This window comes from Hibiscus syriacus, unplaced genomic scaffold, assembly GCF_006381635.1.
Source record: "Hibiscus syriacus cultivar Baekdansim isolate YM2019G1 unplaced genomic scaffold, ASM638163v2 tig00110279_pilon, whole genome shotgun sequence".
In the NCBI taxonomy this organism is placed as follows: Eukaryota; Viridiplantae; Streptophyta; class Magnoliopsida; order Malvales; family Malvaceae; genus Hibiscus; species Hibiscus syriacus.
The window spans coordinates 886,602-908,251 of NW_024062659.1; the positions used below are offsets into that span (position 1 = coordinate 886,602).

Consider the following 21,650-nt stretch of genomic DNA (forward strand, 5'->3'; position numbering starts at 1 on the left):
AATTTCTAATAAAAATGTAAAACCACTTTGCTCAATTTAATTGGGAGTATTGTACTCGTTTAAGGCATGGCTGCATCGATAAAACAACAATTAAAACCCTAAACCGAGAAACAACTAAGTGATAGTTACTAATCTTCTCTAAAATTAGAACCCTAAATCTAACAAGAGGTTGAATAAAAACATGATTTTCACATATATAAGATCAGCAGAAAATCAAAAACAAAAAGAGAAAATACTTACCTAAATAAAATTGAGATTCTTCACTTTACAAAGCACCGATTGTGGGAAGACAAGTTAAAAAAATGGAACTCTTGAAAGCATAAACTAAAAAAGAAAGATTTGAGTTTTAGTGGGTGATGAAATGATGAACTAAAACTCCACAAAATTCATTTTTTTGCACGAAAATGAAAAGAAAAGAAATATTTCTGAGTTCTCTGCGCAGAAAGAAATAAGGAAGGGAAAGTGACGACAAAGAGTGAATTGGGGAAAGAAAATATAATTTTAACTTTTAGATTTTAATGTACCCGGGTCGGGTCGTACTCGAGTTTTTTTAACCTTAATCTTGACTTCGAGCCGTTCTAATCTTTCGGGGCTCCCGTGTGAATCACTTGAAATAATATGATTAGATGCTCTCGTACGAGTCGCTCTAATCTTTCGAAACTCCTGTGTGAGTAACCTGAAATAATATGATTAGGTGCTCTTACATTAGTCACTCAAATCCTTTGGGGCTCTTGTACTCCCATGCAAGCTCCTCTAATCCTTCCTAAAATTTGATTTCCAAACTAAAATCAAGTTTCCAACCTAAAACTTGTTTTCCAAAGTAAAATCAGGATTCCAACCTAAAACATGTTTTCCAAACTAAAATCAGGTTTCCAACCTAAAACTTGATTTCCACGTTAATCACCAATTTCACTCATCCCATCAATCATTTATATCCTATGGAACATAAAGAACAATGGTACATTACCTTACAAAACGATGATGATGAAAATCCCTCTTTTTCCTTGCTCTCCAAGCTTGCTCTTGCCTTTGTTTTGGGATTGACCTTCAGCTCCCTTCTCTGAAAATTAGAATTATTAGGCTAAAGGGAACAAATGAATCATACCAACAATTATGCAAAGGCAAATAATCCTCCATCTCTACACCTTGTTCATACCCATACCATAATGCTTCCTTACACTCTCTTCCATGGAAACCAAATCCTATTCTCTCTTCACATATGATCATCGCCAAAGGAAATTTAACAACCAACACCGTTTACCTTTTCTCCACTAACTCCCGTCTTTTTCCCAAAGCTTGAATTGTGAAGTAAAAACCAAAGGAAATGAGTAAGAAAGAAAAAAAATAAGAAAGTTCGCTCCCCCTTCTAGAATTCTCGTTGCTTGGGAAAAAAATATAACTTTATTGGGCATTTTACCCTTCTAGTCCTTGCAGTCCTTTAAAACTCTAAATTATCTATTAGGCTTAATACTTGGGTTCCCACACTAGCTCTAGTCTATTATCCACATAGATAACCCAAAAATTAAACTCTTCACTCAAATATTCGGGTCGATAATCAAAATCTTTGACTCGGTCTAATCTCAACCGTCACACCCTACTAAAAAATAGGCTAATGAGAATGGGGATTATTGCTAAGGGAAACCATGATAATCTATTTTGGCACTGTGTAATCTCCGTAGAGGTGTGATGTGTTGGGAGGAGGAATTAGAATGGGTTTCAACGTATCTTAGGGGTAAATCTCTAATTGTCTTTATTCTTAGAAAAAAAAATTAGCTGATCCCCTTCCCATATGCAATGGGGTGAGGGAGAGGTAAGGTAGTAGGCTGCCCCCAATGCCAGGTTGAGAGTAACTTCCGTAGAAGACCTCCGACAGTCAAAATTATGAATTGTCCACCGTAGGATAACTAGAAATGCACTTGTGTATTGTGCTTGGGAGCAGAGGAACGGTAGGCATTTTAAGAATCTGGCTAGAGATTAGCAGGTGATTTTTTATAATATTCGTGAGATTATAAGGGTTATTCTTGTTTATAGGACTGATAGGGAGGTTGCTGTTAATAGGAGACTATGTGTTAGCTGGGGATTAAATTGTAGGGTGTTTTTGTTTTTAATTTGAATGCCCGGTTGAATGTAGCAGGGTTTTCCTTTTCTTTCTTCGATAATATAAAACACAATTTATTAAAAAAAATCTTGCGTCCGTCCTTAATTATAGTTGTCCATCTTACCTACCCTACTCATTGGGACATTTAACGTGAAATCGAACAGTGAAAGAGTCATTTTGATATCACTTGTCATGGGGTGATTATTCTTTTCTCAAAAGACATGTATAACATAATATACAACACCATCGTTTATAAGTTTTAGGATAATTTTATTATTATTTTAATGTGATATTGTTGTCCTCATCTTTCTAAGACGTGATAGAAGTACGATCAACTTGAAGTGTCTTTCCTTGTCTTTGCAGTGACATTATACAACTATGGGGAGATGCACCATCTTCTGGGCTTCCCACAATAAAAAAAACTCGTATTCGCCGGCATCCGCGTCTGGGTTTTCAGGTAAACATCTAATAACATCATATACAGTAAGATTACACGACATGAACTCACAAAACACACCACGACACTGAACAACAACATGAAACACATGAATACACGGGTTTTTACTCACAGCGGAGATAACGATGGGAGAATTCCGGTGGCCGCAACCAGATTAACCCTAAACAAGCTAGGGTTGAAGACGAAACAAGAATGGACACCTTGGTACACCAACCACAAACAAGTTGGTGGGTGGACGATTGAATACGAAGGGCTAATGTTTGTGACCGTACGAGGAGCTGGTCATCAAGTTCCAACTTATAAACCCACACAGGCACTTCAACTGGTCAGGCATTTCTTGGCCAATAAGAAACTGCCACCTAAACCATTTTAAACATTGTTGCATGCTTTTTTTTTTACAGGCAAATGAATTTGAAGAAACTGTAGTTTTCATCAGTTCTTACGTATTCAATCAAATTATATAACAAAAATGTAATTCATTTTTATAATATTAGTAATGATTTTAGGGTGAATTACGAGTTCAATATTTAAATTATCAGTTTTGGTTCATTTTAATATCTAATTTTTTTTTAAATCATACCTAACGTTTAGTTTTTGTTTACAGGCTCGCCGACCGCCGCGTATACAGTCGCCATCAGTCGCATCCATCGGCCAATGAAGCCCAAACCTTTCAGCCCGCACCTTTTCGACCCCTGAACATGATTCCGACCTCTGATTCACCAGAAAATGCCTCATTCTTTCCAAATTGACGATGGATTTTTCGACTTTTTTATTCTTCGATATTCGTCGTTCACTGTATGATGGGCTTGAAACCAGATTATGTTGGTCGACTCTTCATTCTCTCGTTGTCCACTATTTTGATTGGTCGTCTGTCCATCGAAGCTATGCCCCGTTAGCCCGCCCGTTAAGTTTTTAACGATAGGGTATTAAAATAAAACAAAAAGTAAATGTTAGATATGATTTTAAAAAAATTAAAAATTTATGTATTAAAACACACAAAAATTGATAGCTTAAGTACAAAATACGTAGTTTACCCATGATATTATAACGTTGTCGGGACTTGAAAAACCCAAAGAAAAAAAAAGTTCAATTGCTGGGACTTGAACCCGTGTCCCTCGGGTGAAAGCCGAGTTTCCTAACCAACTAGGCAACTACACTAAAATAATAATTTTATTCACCTTTTGTTATCAAATTTAAAATAATTTAGTAACTGCTACATCAAATAATTGTCAATAGCGTATATGATTTTTATTGAAAATCATGTACTAATATGACTTATTTATCTTATTTCAAAAGTAAAAATATTACTTATTTATCGTTTAATTATTAATCGGCAACACACTTGTAGCAAAAAATAGTTTAATTACTATTACAAGGAAGGTTATACAAAAATATTTTCAGTAAAACAAACATACCTACGACTATCACTCATTAATAGTACGCTTGTAGATCCGGATTAACCGAACATTTCCTAGAATTACAACCAATAAAAGCTCAGGAAAATGAATGAACCAGAAGTTCTGATTGTTGTTAAGTTACTCCAGGATCAAAGAAGCCCGGACCTGCTCTTGAAAGCAGTTCTTCGCCGGCATCCCTTCCCATCGAAACCATGGCTTTGAAATCGTACGAGCCCTTTCTTGAAGTCTCAAGCACTGCAACATGCATATACACATGAGCAAACAACAGTATTCTCAAAGCAGACAGAAGATAAAAGAGAAATTCGGGAAATGTTCTGAGTGCGACGGTCGTACCGCGTGTTCCATCGGGTGAAGCTACAAGTCCTTTGAACAGGCAGTTGCCATCCTCGTCTTTGCAAGCATAACCGGCTATAGGAGTTCGGCAAGACCCGTCCAATTTCTCTAGGAAGGCCCTCTCACATGCAACTGCCAATCGTGTTTCCTCATGATTTAATGAAGCTAGGTAATTCACCTATATAAAGCAACAGATCAAATCAAACAAGGACGTAAATCACAGGAGAAACTCGCATCAGTATTTTCAGTCCTGCAACACAATAAACCTCAAGCTTCGGACTTCCGGGTTTCTAAGCATTTCTATTCTCAAACAGAAAAATGGGATGAAAAGTTAATTAGGCCCTTACTGTAATGCCAGCACTTGTTCATCTGATTATCAAAACTAAAAACTACCATAGTTCATCAGTTATTAAGCTCTTTGTGATCAGACTGAGGCCACAAAAACAACCACAGGGATGATAGGATTTGAGTTCAACCATAAAACAAGTGAAGGTAATTCGTTATACATACCATTTTTTCATCATCACTACGACAAGCAATTCCGATAGCTCCCTGCGCAACAGCCGGAAGCATTTCATCAATCGAAAGAGTAGCAGTAACATTTTCTGTCACTCTTAAGCGTCTGAGTCCAGCTAATGCCAATAAAGTTGCCTGAACCACTCCTTCATTAAGCTTTCTCAATCGGGTTTGTACATTGCCCCGGAAATTATCCTCCACCTACAAAATGACGCCAATGCTAGTAACTAATTCGGAATCGAAAATAAAGAAGTAATTTCATGTGTTTACATTCGAAGGCAGCATGCTCTATTCAGTATCTTACATCTCAAGTCAACTGCCAGACATCAAATATAAGATCATCCATATATAAGCTAACATAAGCAAAGCAGCCTACCTTGAGCGATGGATATCGGTGTAGTATTTGTGACTTCCTTCTAAGCGAAGCAGTACCGACGACACTCCCGGCAGGAAGCTCAGCCAACGAAGACGTGCTCAAGGAAATAAATGCATCACGAACATCCTCGCGCTTCAGGTTGCAAGGAAGGATCGTCTTCTCCGGTAAGTACGTAGGAACGTCCTTCATCGAGTGGACAGCAATGTCGATATCACCATTTATTAAAGCATCGTCTATTTCTTTTGTGAACAAGCCCTTCCCACCAATATCAGCAAGTGGCTGACTCAAGATTTTATCCCCAGTCGTCTTTATCACAACAATCTCAATAGCCCCTTCTTCGGCTAGCCCCGGATGAGAAGCCATGAGCTTGTCCCGCGTCTCATGAGCTTGAGCGAGTGCTAACGGGCTGTCCTACGCATGGAAATAATATAAATAACGAGAAGAAATTGAAGATTGTTGGAAATACTATAGTACTATTACTACCGTAAAATAAAATGTTAGTACTAGAGAGTAGTGTGTAGAGAAGAAAATGTGTTCGAAAATGAACAAAAATGTTCTCTATGGACGGATGGAGGAGAAAAAAACGATTGGAAAACATCTCATTAATTACCTGATCCGTAATCATGAGCGAATCCAAAAATATTTTTGAAGGTGGATATACATATGTTAACAACACAAAAGTTTCGAATGGGATGGACACAATTAAAATTTCAAGGGATACTATATGTAAAATAAGTGACTAACCGAAGTGTGAAAAAGAATGCTTATATAAATTAGGTAAAAAGGTAACAAAGATCCTTGTACTTTTGGAAAAAAAATCAATATGATCCTTGTATTAATTTTCTCTCTCAAACTGACTTTCCAATTCAGAAAACAAACTCAATGTAATCTTTTGTCCAAAGTTTTTCGTCGTTTAACCATTACAGTGTTGCGTGACAGCTCACAATACTGATATGGCGATCCACGGTACTGACTTGACTGTCCATATGTCATGTTTTAGTTACCAATTTACCCCATTTGCCATGTTATTCATCATGTTATCAACTACCCCGAACTGTCACCTCAATATCGTAGACCGTTACGTTAGCACCGTGACAGGTAACAGTGGAAAATATTAGTCAAAGAACCACAATGTGACATTTAAACACGAGATTCACATTTGATTTAGGAACCTCTGGTTCTTTTTATCTATAAATTATCACTACTTTCTCTAGGATCTCATGTGAGATTCAACTTTATAAATTCATTATTTTCTAACCAAGGTGCCTTTCATGAACCATAAACAAGAAGAAAGAAGAAAGTCTCCTAATTTCTTTTCCCTAGAAATGAATCATAAAGTGATACATTTTTCAGCGAAATGAAACAAGACCATCAATTAACTTGACTTCCTAAGAGAGAAAGCAAGTATTTTGAAATAAACTGAAGCTAATAAATATTCAATAACAAAACAATCAACAAATGATAGAGTGAATTGAAATGACTTTAAGGAGCAAATATGCATATGCAATAAACTACGAACACAACAGAAAGTAGATTAGTAATTCACAAAATTAGCCAAAACCAAAGCTGGGTTCTACAAAACAAATTAAACCCAGAGTAACCATCCAAGTATTTTTAGCGAATTAGAAAAAGATAAAGATAACTTTCCAGCGTTATAATTCAATAACTCAAAAGAATGTACCTCCCTCTAGTGCCAATTCTGAGAAGAGCAACTTCGGTCTTAGCAAGAGAAGCTTTTGTGATCCTAAAGCTCTGCTTTTTCTTTGAAACAGGAAGAGCTTGGATCTTGACCCGTTGCAGGGGGTAGCCGAGAGCAGAGACGGCGCCGCCGCCGCGATGGGTTGTTGTACATAGGGAAGAAACTAGCGTCTCCATTGAGAGCTAGAGAAATCGATAGGCGAGAAGAAGAAATTGAAGGATAGAAAGCTTGAATTGGCGTTGAAGGGATTGTTATTTGACTGTTAAGAAAGAGCAGAGTTGTTGGGTGACGGGAAACTGGATAGGATTTTGGGATTACAATGGCTATGATCCCCTACGCTGTGCTACCCTGCACTTCTTCACGAGTCGTTTGACTTTTTTATTTTACATAGATTCTCTTAGAGTTATAAAACTCGATTTGAAAAATCAATTTTTTTCGATTTCGAGTTATTTGAGTCAATTCAAATTATCAATTCAGTTTCGAGTTTGATTCGGTTTGAAATTTTGAGTTGTTCGAAAAATAAAAAATTTGAATAAATATTTTGACAATTTTACAATTTAATATTTGATTTTATTATTCCTTCAATTCACCATTTATTTTACGTTCATATTTTTATTGAATTTAAACCATATACTCGTATACCATCATATTCCTCTTTTTTATAACAAAGTTTTTTATTTTTCAATTTTATCCCTCAATTTTTTATAATTTACTTATTTCTTCAATTCATCATTTATTTTAAGTACGTTTTTTATCAAATTTGAATCACATACTCATAAACCATCTTAGAATACATATGTACTTTCAAATTATCTTTCTGATAACAATTTTTTTTATTTTTTTTATTTAGTCCTTCAATTTTTTATAATTTTTTTATTCTTTCAATTCATCCTTTATTTTAAGTTCGTTTTTACCAAATTTAAACCACATGCTCCTAACCATCTCAGAATACATATGTACTTTCAATTTCTCTTTTTTATGACAAATTTTCTATTTTTCAATTTAGTCCCTCAATTTTTTTATAATTTCATTATTCCTTCAATTTATCCTTTATTTTAAGTCTTTTTTTACGAACTTTGAACCACATGTTCCTAAACCGTTATAAAATATGTATGTGCTTTCAATTCCTCTTTTTGATAACAAATTTTATATTTTTCAATTTAGTCCCTATTTTTTTTTATAATTTTCTTATTTCTTCAATTTATCCTTATTTAAGTTTGTTTTTTAACCAAATTTGAAACACATGCTCATATACCACAATAGAATACCTATGTAACTTCGGTTCTTACATTTTGTTTTACTAAAAATGTAATTGTTCTTTTTATTTTAGTCTCTTAACTTTGCATTTACTCAATTTGGTCTTTTGACTGCAATTGTTCGCAAATTCTTTCTTCCCATCAATTCCTTGACTCCTTTATACTCTCATCAATATTTCACCCTCAAAATACTTTCTTTAAAATATAATACTATGAATATATTTCATAATTTTAGATTGTATTTGATATATTAAATAACATTTTAATGTGAAAAGAATAGAAAAATATCTATTTCTTATATGGTTAGAGAAAGTCAAAAAATTAGAACAAATCCTTGCCATAAAACTATAAATAATTATAATAAAATTAGTGTAGAAACTCGAATAACTCGACTCAAATTTCTTAAACTTGACTCGATTAAAAAAAATTCAAGTTAAGTTTGAGTTGTAAAATACGACTCGTTAACTCGAATAAATCAATTTTTTGGACTCGACTCGATCGAATGCTCACCCCTAACTTCTCACACAATTATTAGGAAAAATATAAATCGATCACCTAATTTTAAAAAGTTATAAACGAATTATTTGATTAATCGATTATTATATGTTAGAAATGAAACGAATGTTAGGAGTCATTAGAAAACATTTGAGTGAATTAAGTGGTTAAAGCAAATATTATTTTTTTTCTTGAGATTTTAGGTATAAACAGTCACGTCTGGGAGGTGTTTGCATTGTTAACGATCAAGAGAAATTATGAATATATATTATCTTGTCTATATTATTAAAAAACTTATTTAATTGACTAATTTACCCATGAACATTCATTTATTACAAATGGGTCACTCAATTCTAAAAATATCATATAAAGTCACTCAATTATCATAATGAAAACTCATTATATGTTTTGGATTTCTTGAATATCAGGGCCTTCATTCAAAGATCTGAATGGTAAAGAGGTTGACATTGATGAAAGGAAGAATATATCTCAAAGACAAAGTTTATTTGATAATGGACGGTGTAGACCAGGGTTCAAGAAAGTTCGAAAGAATTTTAGTGATTTCGTGACCTTTGAAAGATATTTTCACAAGTCTAATTCGATTGAAAATAAGTGTCTAAACTATACATTTATTTACTTTAGGCGCCTAAAAGTTTTTTGTCAAAATATGTGTCTAACAATTTTAAAATTATCATTTAATGTGATGACCGACGGTCAAATGTTCACAACGACGATATAACCTCATCGACGACGAAGAACATTCGACGGTTGGGTGAAAAATGATTTTGTGCGATAGGATTTACTGACGACGTGTGACATCATGCAATTTTGAGCAACTACATGCGTCGATAAGTGCAACCGATCAATGAAAATCCGACGACAAAAAAAGATAACTGACAATGATTGATTCGATAATGATATATAAGATTTAGAGTAAAAGATTGATGAGATTAATTTAAGAGTAGTATTAAAATAAAAATTAAAAATCACACTTATAAAAAATCAAATTCATAATTAGTCATTTTTAATATAATCAAACTTAAATCTAATGTGAATTATAATCTGAGTAATATCTCTTATCACTACATCGAAATAAAATAAAAGAATAACATAAAGAAATCAGAAACCTTCTTTAATACCTATTAGAATTGTGGATTGACATTAATCCAACAAAAATAACAATTGAAAATTTGGGGATTTATTGAGAATTTTTAAAAACATTAAGGACCGATTTAGAATAAAGTTTATACGCGAGGGATATCACAAAACTTCATGCATTTCCATCTCATGATAAACGCTGCGTTTCGCTATCGATTTAGCGCCGGCGTTCACGGCCTTGCAAGTGGCCAATGCATCGTCTATATTATTATATACAATACTCGACGTTTCAAAGGGTTCAGGTTTCGAAATTAGGGTTTGATATCCAAATTCAAGAGAGCAAAAATCAATATCTTCGTCAGCGATGGAGGAAATTTAGGCTACAAGGGGTGTTTAACGATCCTACCATGTCGTATCTACTACCACATCTTCTTCATTCAGGTTTGGCCGTAGATCAGGCAATCCTGGCGGAAGAAGAGCGTCTCGTCGTCATTCGATTCGGCCATGACTGGGACGGGACTTGCATGCAGGTAACCTTCTTCGTTCTCCCCTTTCTCTTTCTATCTCAAATGCTTTATTAATTTTAATATTGATCAGTGGAATTGTTTCCTGCCCTTCCTGGATTTTGTTGTTCATAGAATTTATTTCAGGTTTCGTCACTAGAATAGGAAAAGAATTCGTTAAATCCTATGTTCACTGTAGACTTGAAGATTTGTTTTTTTTTATCAAATTTGAAAAAGGGTACGATTGAAATTTGAAGGCAACGTCCTGTTGGAAATCTGAAGTGTTCATTTAATTGAAACAATTTCTAAAATGGGGAAAATAAAATAGAAGGTGCTAGGTTTTGTTTTATAAGTTAGATGAAGTTGTCTTTAGGTAGGTGGTTATAGCTAATTTCTTTTAAGAGTTCTATTTAGTAGAATGTCAGATGTCAATTAGATTGCTTTGTGATATTCTTTCCTGGTTTTGATTGCTTATAAATTACTCACAAGTCGTAAATTTCAATGCTACATGAACCATTTTGTTAACCTGGATTGTGAATTTTGACTGAGATATTCTCCCTGAGCCAATGCTTGAGCCGAGTAGGATGTTAGAATCATTTTCGAGTGAGCAAAAGGAAATATTGATCGAGCTTTTGATAATGACTTGCTTCTGGTGTTTTTTTATGGAGCCCAAGTAAGTGCAAAGGAAAGTTAATGACTTACTGTTGTGATATTCTGGAGCTGTGTTCTGATTAAAAGACTAAAATTTCCACCTTCTACCGGAACTGAATTATGCCGATGAAGTAACATACCACCTTTCTCCTTATTTCGTTAATTATCCCCTCTGGTCCTGTCCTCGAAGACTGAACTTGGTACCTTACATGGATTGTAGTTATACTCGGTGGCTAAATGGATTTGTAGAGGTTGTTGCCCTTTTTGGTGGCCGAGTGCATGGACTTTGATTCTTTTTATCACATTCTGCATTTCTGGAAACATCATCTTTTGTTGGTATTTATTGAATATTGATTTGCTTTTGCTTCCCCTGGAATGAAAATAGTGTTATTGTTATACTCACACCTGCGGTCAACTATTTTCGTTTTCATATGGATGAGGTGTTTGCTTCTGTTGCTGAAACGAGAAAGAACTTTGCCGTGATTTATCTTGTAGACATAACAGAAGTGCCTGTTTTTAACACAATGTATGAGCTGTAAGATCCATCGACTGTCACGTACTTCTTCAGAAACGAGCACATTATGATTGATCTCGGCACTGGTAATAACAACAAGATGGGCTCTCAAGGACAAACAGGAGTTCATAGACATTATTGAGACCGTATACCGTGGGGCAAGGAAAGGTCGTGGTCTGGTGATTGCTCCAAAAGATTACTCTACAAAGTACCGCTACTGAATATTCTTGCAACCTGTAGTTGATCGTGAAGTTCTATGGTCGTCGTTGGCGAATTCGATGTGAACTATTTCATTATAGAGTATGTATGTAGGTGTGTGTTTCGATTTGCAATGATTCAATGGGCACCGAGGATACTCAGCTTCAGACCTCGGATTAAAATTTGAGATAAAAGTTGGAAACAATGAAACATATATTCTATGTGATATGGTGATGCTTGTTTACAGTTTAGCACCGTGTACTTTAGAAGTACGTTATTTGGGTATGGAATTATTCTTGTACGTTGTATGTATGCTAAAAAGTTTGTAAATTTTTAGCTTTATTTAAAAGAGTATAGTTAAAAAGATGATTGTTAATTACAAATATACTAATTATACGATGGTGTAATGTTTCTGTTTTAGTCTAGTTGGTTAGGATACTTGGCTCTCACCCGAGAGACCCGGGTTCAAGTCCCGGCAACGGAATACGTTGGAACTTTATACTCTTTTTAAGAACATTTGGATTTAGTTGAAGTATTTATCAATTTACATTGTAACTGTTTGATTTGAAAACAAAAGTGTGTGTATATATATATATTGAATCCTTAAATTAAATGATTAATATTTAAAATTTTAAATTGAAGATAATTTATTTTTTTATATTTTTTTATTTTACATCGTTAATTTAATTATTCATTTTTATTCATCAGATATAAAAAACATGTTAATCATTACAATTCACAGATCTACCGTATAATATTTCATTCAAAATAAATATGAGGATTGAAATATAGGGTCTGTTTTTTTCTTCATAACTACCGGTATCCAATCTAATGACAAATTAATTTGGATTGAGTATTACAGAGGCAAAGGCAACCTTCCCAACCTAGTTTACCCTATTCGCAATCGTCAGTTTTGTTGAATCATGCTTTGATATTTTGATATAACCAAAAGTAAATATTTTAAAGAAATTTTAAGATTACTTTTAATTCGAATTTCAAGCTTATATTCAATTCGACTGTTCGAATATAGAAGTTATTCTTAAGGTCAAAAACTCCATTTTTACTCTTTACTCTTTTGAAAACTCAAGTCATAAAATATAATTAATTTCAAACATTTTTACAAAGGGTTTTAGATTTTAATCGAGTAAAAAAAATCAATTTTTAACCCTTCAATATCGATACTACAAAAACAGTATTGATATTGTTCATATAGTATCGATACTGGTATCAATACTAATAACCTAAAAATGCAAAAAAATACTGATACTTGTATCGATACTAATAGCCTAAAAATGCATAGAAGTATCGATACTCCCTTAAGGTTTTTGACAAATGCAAATTTCAGTGTGCTATTTTGGTACCAATGATCTCTAACTATCGATACTCCTCTCTCAACAACAACTAGAAATTTGTAATTAATACAAGCAGTATCGATACTCCAAGCCCGAGTACCAGTACTCAAGACGTTTGGGCAACATTTATTGCTGGAAATTTTATCTCAACGGCTCTGTTAACTCCCACAACAACCCAAACGACTATAATTGAATGAAGGAGTATGAAACAAAATTTCAAGTCACATGTAAAGAAAGAGACCATAGAGAAAGCCAAAGTAATCACATTGAACCAAAATCAAGTCAACATTATTCAATATTCCTTTTGCTTTCAAAGAACATTTTTTTACTCATTTGTTTATTTGTTAAGTGTTCTTCTTTGTTCTTGAATTGTGCAGATGTTAAGTCTATAAAAGTACTATATTTTCTACCCTTTTGCCCGTAATTATTGCTAAATTTAAGCTAATTTTAGTTGCATTATTAGTAATCCATGCATGATTTCATAATTTCATTCACCGTTAAGTTTGATATTACATTTTAGTTGGTTTTTTTGAAGATGCTGTTGGCATGTATAAATTTGTGCAGATTATGAATTGCCTTGGCAAACAGGAATTACCGTGGCAATTGAAGCTGATTTTTTAAGAGGTCTATCTCATTCAAGAATATCACGACAAAAAGATGATGAGCCCTAAAAATTTGGATTTCTACGTAGAATTTAAAGAGGAGAATAAGTCTAAATTGCAACGAAGTTTGAGGATTAAGATAAAAGAGAATGAATACCTCTTTTATTCCAATTAAAATTATTCCTCATCAATAACCAATTTAACCTAATCATCTCCTATAAATAAGAAAGGAATCACAATCTGCAAGAGGTGGCCGACTAGAGAGAAAGGCTGAGCGTCTTCTTCTTCTTTGTTTCTTCTTTATTCATGTTGGGAAATTTTTTATTTTGTATTTCTTTTACACTCAGCCATGAACTAAACTAAATTGGCTTGTGTTATTGTGTTTTTGTGGTTGTGAAAACGTTTGGATTTGTTTACGTTATTGATTGCAGTTTAAGTTCAAAGTTTGTTCATTCTTCTTTCTTTAATTGATTTTGAGTGAATCGGGAGATGATCTTGAAATTTATCCATTTATCTAATATCGGGGGAGCTAGATTCAAGAAACGAATGAGCATGATCTTCATTCAAATGAAACGTTGGTGAAGGTTAATCCATCTTAGGGATAATATTTAGATTTCAACGGCTAAAAGGAGTGCAAGATCGGTTGTTGTTCACCCATGGTTAATGCAGGAATGTATCATCAAGGCATGCACAAGTGACCAATTCTTTGAGTTAGGGATAACAAAAAGACATTGAACAACGCTTCGCCGAGCTTTGAAGGGAGAAACCCAATTGCTAAGGCAATTGTATCATTTTTAGTTGTCAAGTCAATCGAGTTACCACGATAATCAGTTACCTAGACTATCCATACAATTATCACACCACAACTCACGATAACCCGACCTACTCTCTTATTTGATCACAATCTACTTTAATTTATTTGATCATTTACTTTATTTGTTAACTCAAACTCCTACGATCACCAATTTATTTACAGTGCAAGAAGTTAGAACACAGAGTTTTACCAATCCCTGTGGAGACGATATCTATTCTATACTATAACTTGCGACGTGTATACTTGCACCAATTGCGAAATACTTAAATCACGCAACAACAAATAATTTCCTTGTGAGGTTTTTCTAAGTTTGTAAATTTGTAATATTATCTTTGGGAGAGTGACTCAAGAATTTGGGGTATAATTCTTGAGGGTGTTGTAAGGTTTTGTCCTTAAGGACAAATTCAAATTAGTGAATTTGTGAAAATTCTTAGTGTGGATAGCTAAGGTAGTGGATATAGACTTTGATTTAGAAAGTCGAACCACTCTAAAATTCTTGTGTTCAGATTTTCATTTTCCCTTAAGCTTTCACCAAAATTTTTGTATGTCAATTTACCTCCTCTTGGCTATTTCATCCTCTTGATTAACTCAACAAGTTTACTATAATTGATTTTTCAGAAAATATTTTTCAATATTTAGTTGGTGTAAAATAAATGTTCAATGTAATTCATTTTGTAGGTCAATATAATTTCCTTTGCATTTTCTGAAAAATGACTTATTTTTCGTAATTTATTTTTTGAACTTTTCACTTCAAAACTTATATACTCAAAATAATATTATTTTATGTATTTAATATTAATATACTATTTTAATACCATTTTAATAAAAATATTAGTTATTAAAATATATTTATTAATAATTCTATTAAATTGTATTATAATAATATATATAGTATCATACTCTTATTTTAATAATATATAAATAAATTATATTATTTATTGTAGAAATAATATTTTAATAATAATATGGACATAAATAATATTAAATAAATTGTTTTTAAAATGATAATATTAATTGTTTCTAATAAATAATATTATTTATTGTATTTAACATTTACGATAAATACTTTCTAAAAAAATTACTAATCAATAGAAAATGATTTAGACATCATCGTACAAACACCGTAAAATGACTTTTAGAAATTATTTTCTAATAAATGTAATTTATTTTACGAAATTTATTTTCCGAAATCTATTTTACCGGAAATAAACATAGTCATAATTTACATATAAGGAGACTCGAATATGAAATCTTCACGTAAATGAAGGTTCCTGGTGTTTTCCAAGTCAACAGCATAACCAATATTCCAATCAACAATGGAAAATGTGGGTTTTAGAGAAGACTCTCTGACTTTGGAAATTTCTGCCCTATTCTCTCTTGTATTACTTTCTAACTTCTTATCTGGGTTCAAATCTTCTATATTTTAGGTTCAATTTGCTGGATAACACACGGTTGAAACATCAATATGAACATTTTTTCCACTTACGTTGCCATGTTGTTCTTGTTTATGATGATGATGATCATCTGTTGCAGCATAGGGTTCAGCCATTGTTGCATGGACGAGGAGAGGACGGCTCTTCAGGCTATCACAGAATCAATGGGCTACGGACACGATTCGTACGAGCATTCGTATCGAGCTAGATTCTTCGATGATTGCTGCAGGTGGGAAGGTGTTCATTGTAGTCCCACGAGCTCTCAAGTCATCGGCATTTACTTTTACTTCATCAGGAAAGATGCTGAGGATGAATGGTTTCTGGATATGAGTTTGTTTTCTAAGCTCAAGCAGTTGCAGGAATTGCATCTCGTGGGGAACAACATCGGTGGACTCGATAATCCCGAAGGTATGGTCTTTGCTTGTGCTTCGGAATCGATGGCGGTTTTTCAATAACTTTATTGAAAGTGTCTCTGGTTGTCATGCAGCAATATGTGAGCTTACTAACTTACGATGGCTGGATCTTTCGATTAACTTGATTGAAGACGACGTGCCGCGTTGTTGGGGCAATATGCCGTCGCTTCGAACTCTAGACTTGTCGATGAACGGATTCCGGGGAAACCTCACCTACATCCTTGCTAATGTATCAAAGAAAATCGAGATCATCAAAGTTTCGCATAACATTTTCGAGGGTTTTGTACCGTTTTCGATCTTTGCGAATCTGTCAAAGCTGAGCCATCTGGATCTGTCCTACAATTACCATTTGGAAGTCGAAACCGAAGATCCGAATTGGTACCCTTCTTTCCAAATACAACACTTGCTTTTGGCTGCCTGCAACTTGAATCATCAGAGTGATCATGTGATTCCTAGGTTTCTTTCAACACAAGTTAACCTACAAACCCTGGATTTATCCAGTAACTCACTGGTCGGAAAATTTCCGACTTGGATGCTTCGTAATGTTTCTTCGGTGTTGAGCCTGAGAAGCAATTGTTTTGTTGGTCAGTTGCCTGAAGAACTCGAAAACAACTCTACGATTACTTTGTTAGATATCTCTGATAATCTTTTTGATGGCTATTTGCCCTCAAAAATTGATCAAATACTCCCTCAGCTGCTTGGATTCAATGCCTCATCTAATCGATTTTCGGGTAATATTCCGCTCTCCTTTGGTGAATTGAAACATTTAGAAAGGTTAGACTTGTCTAACAATGGTTTCACCGGGACCGTCCCCGTTAATCTAACTCGGAATTCACCGTTATGGTACTTGAATCTGTCGAACAATAGCTTGCACGGCAAGCCGCTTCCCGGGAATTGCAGTATGCCCAAATTGGCATGGTTACTGCTTCAGCATAATCTCTTTGATGGGGAATTTCCAGCTTGCTTGTCCAATAGTCTGTCACTGAGACTGGTAGATGTACGAGATAATCGTCTCTCGGGAACCATCTCGAATTTGCCTGCTCTGATGCAATTAGGAGCATTTCTCGTGGGACGGAATCGATTCTCGGGACAACTTCTCGAGCAATTATGTGAAATGCAAAGGATACAGTTGCTGGATTTCTCAAGCAACGGATTCTCAGGGAACATTCCTTGCTGCCTAAGTAACAACACAGTCTGGAAAAACAAGTTCCAAGCAAATTCATGGGTTCCAATAGATTTCACCACCAAGGGGCAATCACTTTCGTACCAGGGGATCCCTCTGACACTAATGACCGGAATCGATTTCTCGGAGAATTCATTAACCGGGACGATTCCGTAAGAGATCGGCAAACTATCGGAGCTGCATTCTCTGAACCTGTCAAATAATCAATTAACCGGTCACATTCCAACATCTTTTGAAGCACTCAAGAACCTGGAGAGCTTGGATCTTTCCCACAACAATCTAACAGGACCAATCCCTCCTGGAATCACACGGATTACTACAATCGCAAAGTTTTCTGTAGCATTCAACAATCTCTCAGGATTGATCCCATTTACTGCACAATTTTCGACATTCTCCAAAACCGACTTCGAAGGCAACCCGGAACTGTGCGGCGGAGTAGTCGAAAGAAAATGTACTGGAAATGATGATGATGATGGTGATGATGATGATGATGGAAGAAAAGAGAATTCCATTGAAAAGGAAGAGGAGAGGTTGATTGATAGGCCTTTGTTTTTCTATGCATTTGTGTTTGTATCGTATGGTGTGGGATTCTGGGGTTTTATTGCACCACTTTACATGAGTGTAACTTGGAGGAGAAAATACTTTGCCGCCATTGATGGATGGATTCAATATCTTCTCTGCAAGTAATGTTTTCTTCTTCTTCAAGTTAGCAGTCTATAAGCCCATTATAATGAAATAAACTTCTTTTTGTGCATCACTGAGAATATGGTTAGCTTCGGTATATTTTTGGTTGCCATCCGGGTCTAACGCTTTGCTTTGACTAATCCGGATCAATCCGGGTCACACGCTTGATTTTGGTGTATGAGTCTCCCAACGGGATTTTTTTATACAAAGACTCGAACTTAACTCCTGCTAAGTGATATCAAACTATTTAATACTTGAACCAACCCGTTGATACTAGCTTCGGTATTTTGATTGGTTTTATACGAGCAATGTGCAACTATAGAGTAAAACTATATATTATTTTCAAATACACATTCATTTACATGTCATTGACATTTATTAACCCAAATTTAAATCAGACTAGGATTTAACTCTAATTATTCAAATAATAAAGTTACAGATACTATATTTAAACACTCATAGAAACAATACTCAATCAATGCGAGATATGTTATTTTACATTATCAATAATTGTTTTGGATCAATATCTTAATTGAGCCATCGTTCTCAAGCTCTGTTGTAGTCTAGTTGTTTATTAATACTACATTTTTTCTTCTACCCTGCAATTTCTCTATACTGCTATGGGCTATGGCTGCGTTCACTGGAGTCATTATGTCTCATACGACTCAAATACTTAAGCAGCAGACCAAATGGACACAGCAGGCTCACAGGGTTAAATATTCATCGGCTTTGCTCGGTACGAATCGGAGCTCCAGTCATTACAGTTGCTGATTATCACTTAACAGCTTCATCTGCAATCAACATTTCCAGTTGTTGCAGATAAAAGGGACCGTTCCCTTTCATATATGGACTCATACATCTACTTATTACAAAAGTGTGTCTATTTTATCTTAAGAGGGATCAATGCCTTAATAATGGAAATGATCCATTTGTTTCATTGGAATTTCAATTTTATCCAAAAGAGGCCAATCCATTTGATAACGATGCAAGATATTAAATTTGGGTAATACAGAGCAGAAATTGATATCTGTCAAATCAGTGCAGCGTTTGTAAAAAAAATGACACTAATAGCCTACATATTTGCCTTTGAAAATGTCACTATATAATAGCCAATCACGGCCTTTGTGGCAAAAAATTGCCACTACATATAGCGGCGTTTGGTACAACAAATGCCACTAAAGATTATCACAAATAGCGACGTTGGTTTTCAAAACGCCGCTATAACACTCGACCCTTTGCCATATAGCACTTTGCGGCATTTGATTCGATGCTTTTTCAAGTGTTGGGAGAGGTTTAACGGCACTTAAAAACATTGTTAGAACACTAAAAAAACATCGCTAAAAATTTGTTTTACTGTAGTATTACTTCATATAATTGTGTTAATCGATTTTAGCTTGGGACTGATCCATTTACTTTGTAAAAACTTAATTAGACTTGCAAATCTCTCGAACCAAGTATTATGGTGCTCGAATTCTTCTAGTAAGAATCATGTTTACCACGGAATTATAGACAATGAACTATATATGTCACATATATACTAATGATGAAACAAGTAAATTTGGTGAAACTAATACAATGAGAATTGTAATTAATCTAACATGATTAGAATTTAAAACCCAAAAGTAAGGAGAAATTTTTTCCTAGGGTTTGTGCATATGATACAAGCTATATATATATCTCTTTGATGCTACCATTTTGCATTATTTAATGGTAATGATGATGCAAAAACTAATTAGAAGCATGTCAAGCTCCATGTGAAACCTCAGCCCTAAATTAGGGTTGAAGTGACCTTAAACCCCTTCTGCAACCCTTCCCGTTTTAGGTAAGCCCCCATGTTCGCATCCACACTTTTTCTTCACTCTTTACTCTTTCATTTCAAACTCTGGTGTAACTTTGTTCCGAATAGGATGCTGTCTGTGTAACTATGGTGAATGTGGGTGGTAAGTGAAGTTCATGGTGATGTAAGTGGGATATGATGATGGTGACAAGCAATGAAATAATAATGGTGGACAAACCTTGGGGGACCAACGGCAATGGCCAGTGGTTTCCTCTTGAGGAAACCTATCATGCATTTGGTTTCTTACTATAAGTAGACTTCCGACAAATTTCTGATTGAACGACAAAATCTCTTATCGTTTCACTAAGGATCCCAAAAAGATCATTACAAACCCTAAACCTTGCTTCATGTTTACCATTATATTAATTATTTTTTTTTAACTTTTTTAGAAAATTAAATCATAAATTATATTCGAAAGAGGAGTAAAATATAATATTGATCTTAAATTTTATACAAAATATATAGAGTTAAAACATAAATTTATTATTTAGGGGTCAAGGTCTCTAATAATTTTGTATATTGTCTCTGAAATATATATACATTCACTTATACTATATGAAACTAATAAGTTTTATACTAATTTAAATCCATTGGATTTAAATAAATAAATGACTTAGATTTAACTAAAATTTATAACTAAAAAATAAATATTTCTTTAACTCACAGTAAAATAATATTTTTTTTTCTTTTTAGGGTTAGAGTTTAGAATTTAGAGATTAAGATTTTAAATTTAGGGTTTATAATTTATAGTTCAGTGTTTGAGGTAGATGTTTTAGGGTTTAATATTTTGGGTTTGAAGTTTGAGATTCGAGATTGGGGTAAAAAGTGACATTCTTTGAATTAAAAGATATTTATTTATGAGATATACATTTTAATTAAATTTAGGTCATTATTTATTTAAATATAATGGTTATAAATTAACGTAAAACTTATTAGTTTTACATAATGTAAGTAGATCATGTCCATATATATAGGGTTATGACTTATTTATACCTTTTTAGAACCGTTGGATGGGGATAAATCGAAGATCGATATTAACTCATTGTTTTTGCAATATATATCTTCTCATTTTCTATTGTCAATCTCAACCTTTGATGTCTCTAATCTAACTATCCTAAAACACGTAAGATTAAAATTAGCATAAATTTTTGTATCTTTATACCTCACATGATTCTATCATTAAACTAACATAGATTATTTTAAATCTCGTTTGAGTTGAAAATATAACAGTATTATTGTTGAAAAAAAAGAGTAAAATAAAATTACTTTTCACTTTACCTCTTATTGATTGATCCTCGAGTTAATATGAGACCGGAACATGAAACTATACATGGCAAGTCCATGTCATGGGATTTGTTACAGTTTGTCGTTTCATATTAGGGTTCATTAGGGTTTTGTTCTGGGTCCCATCCCCTTGAATTTCCATTTTGGGGTTGTCATAGTTTTCAACTCATTGTAAAAGGGATTTCCATTTTTGGTAAATTTCAGGTTGCTTGTCAGGCCATGAGTTCAGAGGAGTGGTTAAGATTTACACAACACCCTCCCCCCTTTTTGTCTTTGTTTTCCCCTTTTGACATTGAAGGATTGCTTCTTGCTATTGAATTACTGATGGTGCCATTGTTATCATTCCATTAACATCATTGGTAAATCAATTCAACAATTAGGGTTTGTTTAGGGCATTAACCCGGGATGTATCGAGGAGTGTTTAAGACGGTCGTAT

General features: G+C 34.0%; 2 protein-coding genes, 1 non-coding gene and 1 pseudogene across 5 annotated transcripts; 3 read left to right on the forward strand and 1 right to left on the reverse strand.

The window, feature by feature from the left end:
* Positions 1-3,902: 3,902 nt before the first annotated feature.
* LOC120115907 (porphobilinogen deaminase, chloroplastic-like) lies at positions 3,903-10,265 on the reverse strand. 2 transcript variants are annotated; one of them, XM_039136517.1, is made up of 6 exons: positions 10,262-10,265; positions 6,880-7,124; positions 5,199-5,604; positions 4,817-5,023; positions 4,307-4,484; positions 3,903-4,207 (listed from the first exon to the last, which is right to left on the reverse strand). In XM_039136517.1, the coding sequence occupies exons 2-6, from the start codon at positions 7,071-7,073 to the stop codon at positions 4,086-4,088; spliced, it is 1,107 nt and encodes a 368-aa protein (XP_038992448.1). In that variant the 5' UTR covers positions 7,074-7,124; positions 10,262-10,265; the 3' UTR covers positions 3,903-4,085. The 2 variants fall into 2 exon arrangements, with proteins under 2 accessions (XP_038992448.1, XP_038992450.1); XM_039136519.1 differs by lacking the exon at positions 10,262-10,265 and having other exon boundaries at positions 6,880-7,227.
* LOC120115910 lies at positions 9,995-11,866 on the forward strand (annotated as a pseudogene).
* A 157-nt stretch (positions 11,867-12,023) lies between these two features.
* TRNAE-CUC lies at positions 12,024-12,096 on the forward strand. The gene has a single exon. It is a non-coding gene; the product is annotated as a tRNA-Glu (tRNA).
* Positions 12,097-15,843: 3,747 nt separating this feature from the next.
* Positions 15,844-18,078, forward strand: LOC120115911 (receptor-like protein 53). 2 transcript variants are annotated; one of them, XM_039136522.1, is made up of 2 exons: positions 15,844-16,221; positions 16,301-18,078. In XM_039136522.1, the coding sequence occupies exons 1-2, from the start codon at positions 15,846-15,848 to the stop codon at positions 17,563-17,565; spliced, it is 1,641 nt and encodes a 546-aa protein (XP_038992453.1). In that variant the 5' UTR covers positions 15,844-15,845; the 3' UTR covers positions 17,566-18,078. The 2 variants fall into 2 exon arrangements, with proteins under 2 accessions (XP_038992453.1, XP_038992454.1); XM_039136523.1 differs by having other exon boundaries at positions 16,358-18,078.
* Positions 18,079-21,650: the final 3,572 nt, after the last annotated feature.

Bases quoted from the DNA above. Each gene is read 5' to 3' on its own strand.
- LOC120115907 (XM_039136517.1), bottom strand. From the start codon at position 7,073: ATGGAGACGCTAGTTTCTTCCCTATGTACAACAACCCATCGCGGCGGC. The intron at 5,024-5,198 runs GTAGGCTGCTTT...GTCATTTTGTAG, and splicing joins ACCGATATCCATCGCTCAAG to GTGGAGGATAATTTCCGGGG. The intron at 4,208-4,306 runs GTACGACCGTCG...TGCATGTTGCAG, and splicing joins TTCACCCGATGGAACACGCG to TGCTTGAGACTTCAAGAAAG.
- LOC120115911 (XM_039136522.1), top strand. From the start codon at position 15,846: ATGAACATTTTTTCCACTTACGTTGCCATGTTGTTCTTGTTTATGATG. The intron at 16,222-16,300 runs GTATGGTCTTTG...GTTGTCATGCAG, and splicing joins TGGACTCGATAATCCCGAAG to CAATATGTGAGCTTACTAAC.